The sequence below is a fragment of the Sesamum indicum genome, unplaced genomic scaffold (assembly GCF_000512975.1).
Source record: "Sesamum indicum cultivar Zhongzhi No. 13 unplaced genomic scaffold, S_indicum_v1.0 scaffold00194, whole genome shotgun sequence".
NCBI classification, from domain to species: domain Eukaryota; kingdom Viridiplantae; phylum Streptophyta; class Magnoliopsida; order Lamiales; family Pedaliaceae; genus Sesamum; species Sesamum indicum.
Genome location: NW_011628089.1, coordinates 116,475 through 125,040, shown reverse-complemented (window position 1 = coordinate 125,040; position 8,566 = coordinate 116,475). Strand labels below are relative to the sequence as shown.

Here is an 8,566-nt window from a genome sequence, read left to right as displayed (position 1 = left end):
CTGGTTGGATCTCTGAAAAAATGGGTGGTGTCAGGTTGATTTGTTTGGAGTCTTATTTTCACCTTTGATATTTGGAAAGCATGTTGATGTCTATAATATTATGAGATGCATCACCATCTGTTATATGACCAAGCCTTTGCTGGCCATTTGCTGAATTTTAGAAACTCGACTATAAACCATGATGGGTGTTTTGTTAATCGTGGGAAGTTAGCGTGCATGTGAGTTTTGTTTTGAATTACCTTTGCTAATTTGATAGATTATATTATTGTTAGCATTATACACTAGTATGCACTCTTTCACTTGATTATATAGAAACCTGGTGGAGATGAATCCATTATGTTTCTTGGCATCTGTTTATGAATGGATGTAGTGTCCAATCCATTTTAAGACCAACCTCAATTTCTTTCATGTGCGAAACTTTGAAAGGGAGATAGGAAAAAAAACAATTAGTACATCAAATTAATTTTCTTGTGCAGTAATTACAATGAAATAAAAGTATATATTGCTTTACTACTTCTATTTTGTGGGCTTTCTCTTGTGAGATCTTGCCAATTGCAAGCACAAGGGAGAGGGTGGAGGCTGAACAGTATTACCTGCAATAATTGTGGGCCAAAGAGTCCATTAGAGATTCTAGTTATGTGGGTGTTGGACAGTACCATGCAATGCAATGGTCAGTCAAAGTAAATTACTACTGTCTTGCATTGTGAATCCTAAAATGATGTTTTCTTGGCCATAGTTTTTCTATATTATAACTCTTTTGAGTGTAGTGTTGAGCAGTCAAGGATTTGTCTTTTAAAGCTTTAGACGTCAAGGAACTGAACACCAAGAAGATTCTTGTACGAGATGTGGAGACAGTTAATAGCTCAGACCATACATTTGATGTGCTGCGATTTTTTGTGGTACGAGATGTGGAGACAGTTACTAGCTCAGACCATACAACCCCCGTTCTTGACACCATCCCAATTTTCAGGGACGTGTTCTCTTCCCTTTTTACTTTTCGTTCCATTGTTTGAGTGGGTTTCTGTGCATAGATTGAGGACAATGCATCATGCATGTGCTTGTTGTGGGCAGAGGTATGTTGTTCTTTGTGGTTGTGATTGGTTTTTGGAAACGTGGTTGGATAGTCATTGTAGCACGATTCTTGCGAAATTGGTTGTGTTGCTGGAAATCTGAAAGTTGAAATTCATATTAATGTGTGGAATGTGGATGTGTGGGATGTGAAATTTTTTGTTTGGTGGCTGAAAAGTTTTATTGAACACCAACTTGTTAATGAAGTTAGTGTGTCTTGAGAAAAATATGTGAATTATCTTGTGGTAGTTGCTGAATTTTCAGATTGTCATCTTGAGATATCCCTTAGATTAATAGGAATTTTGGTTTAAGTCGAGATAAGTAAGAGAAACGGATGCTTGTGGCATATTAAAAAAACCCAAAAAAAAAAAAGGAAAATTGTGTTAACTATGTTCCATTGACTGCATCAAATTAACAATGTTCAAGAATCAACACAACAACCCTTTGTGTGAGCTTTTGGGCCAAAGCACTTCCATTTCAATAGTGCTTCTCTATTTATTTTGATTGAGGGCGTCAAACTTAGTGTGTCCATTCTAGAACTTGCTTGCGTAATACATTTTGAGACCACATTCTTGTTAGATTGGTGTATGAAAGTGATAAGGGCACTTAGGAAAAACCCATTGACTTGAACAGAGCCTACCTTGAATTCACCCATAGAAAAACTCATTTGAGCCTTTGCTTTTCTTTTCTTGGTTAAACCACGTTATAAGCTTGACTATCCCCTTTTTGGTTATTTCCTAAAGTGATATTGAACCCATTCAAGGGCATGGTGTTGGCTTGGTTGCTTTTAAGTTGACATGAAAGTGAGTTAATGTATTCAAGCTGCATACACGGATGCATCGTTAGCCCTAAGGGAAAGGAAAAAAAATGGAAAGAGAAATTGAAAAAAAACAAAAGGGAAGAAAAGTAATGAAAGAGAGAGGAAAAAAAGAAGGAAAAGAAAAAAAAGGAGAAAATGGGAAAAAAAGAGAAGAAAAATGATGAAACAGAGGAAAAAAAAGGAGAAAAAAGAAAAGATTACAAAAAAGATGGAGGAAAAGAAAAAAAAAGGAGAAGAAGGATGGTGAAACGGAGGAAAAAAGAAGGGGGAAAAAGAAAAGGAGGAAAAGATGCAGGAGATGCAATAAACATAAGAATTTCACGAGTTTTGACTGTTCAAAGCACTTGAATTAAGTCGAACGAAAATGCGCTGGAAGGATAAGCAACTAGGTTGGCATTGTGCCTTTGAATTCATAAGCCAAAGTTCGACCTATCTTTTGCCACACCTTGTCCTAAGCCCCATTACAACCCATCGAAAGACCCTTTGATTCATGCATTAATTTGCATTTCGTTCGTGGTGGAGATTTGATTCACAAGCAAGCCTATGGTAATGGCATTCTATGTATTGACTTGAGTGAAACCCGAATTCTTCAACACCTTATGTTATGAGTGATTACAATGACATCGTTGTGAGAACCCTTGTGAGAGTGTTGAGACTTGTTTCATTTGGTTTTGATGAAGTCAATGGGATACCTGCGTGTTGAATGTTGTGCTACAAGTGCTTGTTCTCAATATTGCTATCTCTTCTTAAACTATTAAGTCATATTAGTGTAGGGGATATACTTGAGTGACATGAAACGAAATTTGAGAATTGCTACTGGATCAAGACATGCTTGTGTTTGGATCAAGACATGCTTGATGTCAAGAATGGTTTTTGTGTGTGGAATCTGATAAGATATATTTTAGTGCTCCTATGCATGCACTTTTTCAAGTGATTGGGAAGGATCTTATTGCATGGATTGTCGATGTTAAGTTACCCCAATTTCATGGGAAGGAGCGTAAAGTAAGTTATAGGCGGCAAATTCAGCTCTTGTGTTATTGTGCTTGGTGGAATTTAGTCTAAAGTTCAGAGATAGCATGTCTTATACTTAATGTTGTCTATCATGTGCCTCTTTATTTGTGTTACTAATAATTATTTCACTAATGGGATCAAGAGAAGTCTTTAGGTATCACATACTACTTTACTCTTCTTCTTGTCCATATGGGTGTCAAGTTATCAATATTTTTCTCATCCAAAACGCTGAGGGTGGAGTTAATCCTAATTGCTTAAATTCGCTCTCTGCAGAAAGAGTAATTGTAAAAATGTTGAAACTATTATGGTCGTCTTTATCAACGGAGAAATGTGCTTATGTCATATGTTAAAGAATGATATGTGAAAACCGATTGTGCTATTTCTAAGAGTGCATATGTGAAAATCTTTCAATTGACAGCATGGAGAGTTCATGACCTCTGTCGTCTGCATTGGCTTCTGTAACTCATAAACTGAACCTTGAAAATTGATTCAAATCACCTTCATGGCCGAGAGGTCGTTAGGTGCGCTGAGCATGGACACGCCCAGTTATTTTTATGGTTAAATGAAAAGCTTTCAGTTTGCCATCAATGCCTTTTGTAAGTACCAATGTTTTTTGTTTTCGATTTCAGTGTCTTCTTATAAAGATTGAAGATTTAAAATGTTGGATACTTTTGAGTATAGGTTGGAAATTCACGAGATTCCATTCAAGTCGCCGCCGCTTGACTTTGGAAAGCTATCAATATCTGATGCTTCTCTGATAATAGGTATGTTCACACTTGGTTTTGGCTGAAAAAGCATTTTTGGCCCAATTAAATCTAATTTTCTTTTACATTTGGTTGGGTTAGTTCTGAAGTTACTACCACTTGTAAATGCTTGTCAAGTTAAATATTGTCAGTTGTTCAGAAAAAGTAAATTGTCGCTGTTTTTCATTGTGAATCCTAAAATTGCTCTTTCCTTGGCCATACTTTTTCAATATTATAACTATTTTGACTGTTGAGTAGTCAAGTGTCTTTTAAAGCTTTAAACCACCAAAGAATAACCAAAAAATACGATTAGTTCCTCTTAACGGCACCTTTCATTGTCTTGTTTCCTAATGGCACCTTTTATTGTCTTGTTGTTGTGCACGAACTGAAGATCACGAAGATTCTTGTACGACATGCGGAGGCAGTTAATAGCAGACTTTTCGTGGTAAGTTGTTTGGGTGTTGTTTGGTGTGTGAGGATGGGCATAAAAATTAGTCTTCTGATCTATCTTGTGTGCTTGTCATTTCTCTTTTTGCAGCCCATTCTAGGACATCTTTGTAATCATCTTGTTGTATGTAGAATGATAGAATTGTGTTGTTGACTTGCACTTGCTAAGACTGATGTGCTTACTTTTGTTTGATGACAAGCCTAATCCATCTCATGATTTGAAATCTAAAGAGAAAAATGAAGAGGGAAGACGCAACATTAAGACTGTGAAAGTATGTTCTCATCTCCCTCTCTCTCTTACATACTGCCTTGATCTCTTGTCCACTAGTATTGCTGAACAGTCCCTTGTTGTCTTCACCTTAATTATGGGGACTTCTAGTTTTACTTTATTGCTTGTGGCAGAATATATTCATATTACTACAATTATTCTTTTCCCCATCACACAGTGTGATTTAAATGTGGCCTCCAAGTTGGTATCTGTTTGAGGAAAAGTGAGATGTTGTACAGAAATTTACTTATTTGTTTGGATCAATAAGGGGAAGATAGGGGAAGGTGTAGTTGCTTTCCAAGGGGATGTATGATACTTATTCGGTGGACTTGTTTACTTCAACCTAAAGGAAGTAGTTGTGTGGTACTCCTTATTTGATACTATAGAAATAAAGCAGGGAGGAAAGATTGATTTTTTATGTTTACACGTTCAATATCTTCTTTCTTTTTTATGAAAAATGCAAATTAAGGGGTGACTCTGCTTTTGCTCCTAGACAGGATGGGAAAAATGGCTTTAGAGGGTTTCCTATACTTTAAATTTTCTTATACTTTAACTAGCTTCAGAACAGGAAACAAGGTGATGTACTGTGTTTTGCAATAAATTTTTCTTATACTTTAACTAGTTTCAGAATGGATCATGTATCCAGATCCCGAGGTTTTTTAGACATTGGCAATATGGAAAAGAAATCATAGAGGAAACTGGTGTGTGATTTAAGTGTTTAAGAGATCTGTACATTTGGAAATTGTTATAGGCATTAGGGATTTGGTGAGATTCAAAGGTAACAGTAACAATAAGACTTGGGGGGGGGGGAGGAAGTCATCGTGAATTTTTGTTGCGACACTCTGGTTGTGGAGAAGTTGTGCGATACATTGCTGCATATACTCCACTTCGAGTAACTCTGGTACCACACAGTGTAAACCTTGTCTCGTAGTGAATATTTCTGTTTTGGCATGATATTGTATTTTTATTCAGAGTTTTGTGTTGTGCTGTAACATTTTGTATTTGAAGTAAGCAACTCGAATTTAAACCAATTTGATGTCTGGTTTCTCTAAGATTTATCCTCCATTGTCCAACACTAACACTTTGTTGCGAAACTCAGGTTGTGGAGAAGTTGTGCGATACATTGCTGCATATATTCCACTTCGAGTAACTCTGGTACCACACAGTGTAAACCTTGTCTCGTAGTGAATATTTCTGTTTTGGCATGATATTGTATTTTTATTCAGAGTTTTGTGTTGTTTTGTAACATTTTGTATCTGAAGTAAGCAACTCGAATTTAAACCAATTTGATGTCTGGTTTCTCTAAGATTTATCCTCCATTGTCCAACACTGACACTTTGAAGAGCACCTCACTACCGCCATCACCATCACCACTACAACAATCAATCACCATCATGAAATTAAAAAAATTATTAGCATATACTGTGAATGCAAATATTTGGTTTATTTGGCTGACAGAAGCTTTGGTTATATTTTACTCATTCCCATTTGCATATACTTTGCTATTCTGGAATGATGTCTTATGGCTTTTGCTTAATGCTATGCTTTAGTTTTAAAGCCAGGAAAACGAGAATGCAATGCGTAAATATATTTTTATTGAGGTAACGGAGAGATAACCTTTTGCGTAGAACTTGTGTCAAGGGGGTCAACCCCTTTTAGGTATGGTACTGATAACAGTTTTGTGCAGTAGTGATCCTAGAACTTTTATGATCGGAAAGCTATGTTCTTTCATTGTTAGATAGGTTGGGGAGGCCGCATTATATTTTCTGGCATTGGTGCATTAGTCTCTCAACTTGAATATTACATGCATGTAGCTCTTGTGGTTATATTATTTGAGAAATCTTGTGATGTAACTTAAGAGTATGTTAATGATGTATACTTGGTCCGCATTTTTCCTTGATGCCTTTCCCTTTGTGGGGTTTTCTGAGTTTAGATGCAAATAATTAAAGTTGCACAACAAATTCATACATGATCACTTAATATAAGAAACTAGTCATCCTTGATAATACATATTTAAACACGCAAATATTGGATTGGCCGACTATTTGCTGAATTATATAGTAAATCTTCAATGACTTTTGTAGATGAAAGATTGACAAAAAACACTGAATTAATGGCAAAAGACGGCAGAGCCAATTCGGGTTCAGGGTCGAGACCAATGTCCTCATGCGGTCGTCTTTGGTTAATGGTGGAACTGCGTGTGGCCTGGTGAGACGACAAGTGGGTTTTGCCCATCAGCTTCTCACAGAGGCCACCTCAAGTAAGGCAAGTGGGTTTTGCCCATCAGCTTCTTGCCCATCTTCGAAAGCCTATCAGCAGCCAGTGTCTTAGCTACTGCTTCTGACTCCTACAGTGGCTTCTTCGAAGCAGGCGCTGCAAGAGAATGAAGCGAAGGATCCCAACCCGGGACAAACTGTTTGAGCACCGTTATTGAGAAATCAAGCGAATATATGTGGTACGTTTCGCTGGATTACTGAGTTTAAGGGTAGCTTATTGATTCAGTTTGAATTTTAAAACTTATTGATAGTTTTGTACGTGAATGTGCAGTTTTGGAAGAAGTATAGTAGGTACATCTTAATGATGAAGTTGTGCTAGCAAATTTAATATTTTATCGATTAGTAAAAGAATCCATGATTGTCAATTCGCGAAATTTGTAGGGTCATGGAACTAGTGACGAGGAAGATGTTCCTCTGGATTATGCAATTAGCTCTTAATTTGAAGCTTGTGTTGCCTTACATTAACCATGCCTTCCAAATTCAGCTGCTGAGGAATCCAGAGTTGGCTCTGAGAAACTGTTCTCCAAACCAGTTAGGATTTCTCTCTGAAGCACCTCTATATTTGGAGATTGAGCAATCCCTGGGTTTTCTTGACCATTTAATGTTGGGAAGCCCTGCTTCTCCTGTGAGAAAAATCCTGCTGGAGAGTGGTCTGGGCTATGTTCTTGTTGGTTGCAGGGATTGAAGTGAGCTCCTCCAGCCTCAGTTTAGTATTGGACTATAATTTTGTAACTTTACGCCTACCCTTGGAGTATAATTGTTGAAACTTCAGGTTGTTACCAGTCTTGCAATGAAAATTTAGTTCTCAAGAAATGGAACTCATGTGATATACTGAAGATAATTGGTTTTGTTTTCTGTTGGCTTTACTAGTTTCATGGTAACTTTCATCATCAAATCAAACATTAAATTGATATGGTATGCGGTGTCAAAAGCCAGTCATTGCTGGAGATGGGTACTAAAGATTTGGATTTTGTACAACTGAACCAATTAAGGAAGAAAAGCTGGTGGAATATCACTATATCCTGTCACACCATCAGTTCGAGGGAAGGAGGAGCCCTGCAGCCATATAATTGTTCGAGGGTGAGGCAAAGCTCTGTCAGGACGTGTTGAAGATTTATTTACCCTGGTAATTCTGGTATTTTTTTTTTGTAATTTAATTACATGCGAATTTCGAACCTCACCATTGTATCTTTTCAAGTTGGTGGAGGGTTATAACTTTGTTATCGTGATGTTTGAATGAAATTTGTGTAAGATTTCTATGAACTATTTTGTAGAATACTGCATAGGTAGGTTGAAAAGTGGTGGTGCTTGCAAACCAATTCTTTCCATAAATAGTTTGTATAGTCTATTGTGACTAAGCCATGACCCAAGGTGTGGGTCATGGCTTAACTGAAAAGTGTGTTGGTAGTTTTTTTACAGGTACATGTGTGCAAATTTATATTCATTCCTTTTGTTCGTGTTCTTTTTAAGCATGGTGCACTTCTCTATATATTAGAAGGTTTAAGAAAGGGGACGAACTGATGAGTTAACATCTTATGTTGGTCAGGGCTTGGTCCCCTATGTGTCTAGTTTTGTTTTGTTGCCTTGTGTTCTAGTTTTGGTCTTTTATTGAATTAAATGGTAGGTTTTGTCGTTTTCTAATGAAACCAACTGTCAAGCTCAATGGGACAACATGATTTTGTCCTCAACTGTTGCTTTCCTTTTCAAATTTATCAGAAGCAGCTGAAGTTGATTGATTCGGTTGTTCAAATTATCAACTGTAGGTCAACCGTGTTCTTCAAGATGTTCAATTGACTGACCAGAAGCGTTTTAAGCAGTTTGTTTCTCAAAGCAAAGCAAGAATGGAGATTGATCTCTGACAGAACTGAGACTAATTTGCCTTCTTCAACTAAGTCATGTTAATTGTTGATTTCCACAATAGGTTAAGAGGCAA

The 8,566-nt window shown here is 36.9% G+C and overlaps 1 protein-coding gene across 2 annotated transcripts; it reads left to right on the top strand.

Annotated features, from left to right (window-relative positions):
- Positions 1–2,060: 2,060 nt before the first annotated feature.
- Positions 2,061–7,101, top strand: LOC105179717 (RNA-directed DNA methylation 4-like). Of its 2 annotated transcripts, XM_011103371.2 has the most exons (4): positions 2,061–3,663; positions 4,020–4,087; positions 4,290–4,361; positions 6,442–7,101. In XM_011103371.2, exons 1-4 carry the CDS (start codon positions 3,558–3,560, stop codon positions 6,451–6,453), a joined length of 258 nt encoding a protein of 85 aa, XP_011101673.1. In that variant the 5' UTR covers positions 2,061–3,557; the 3' UTR covers positions 6,454–7,101. The 2 variants fall into 2 exon arrangements, with proteins under 2 accessions (XP_011101673.1, XP_011101671.1); XM_011103369.2 differs by lacking the exon at positions 6,442–7,101 and having other exon boundaries at positions 4,290–4,795.
- The last annotated feature ends 1,465 nt before the right edge of the window (positions 7,102–8,566 follow it).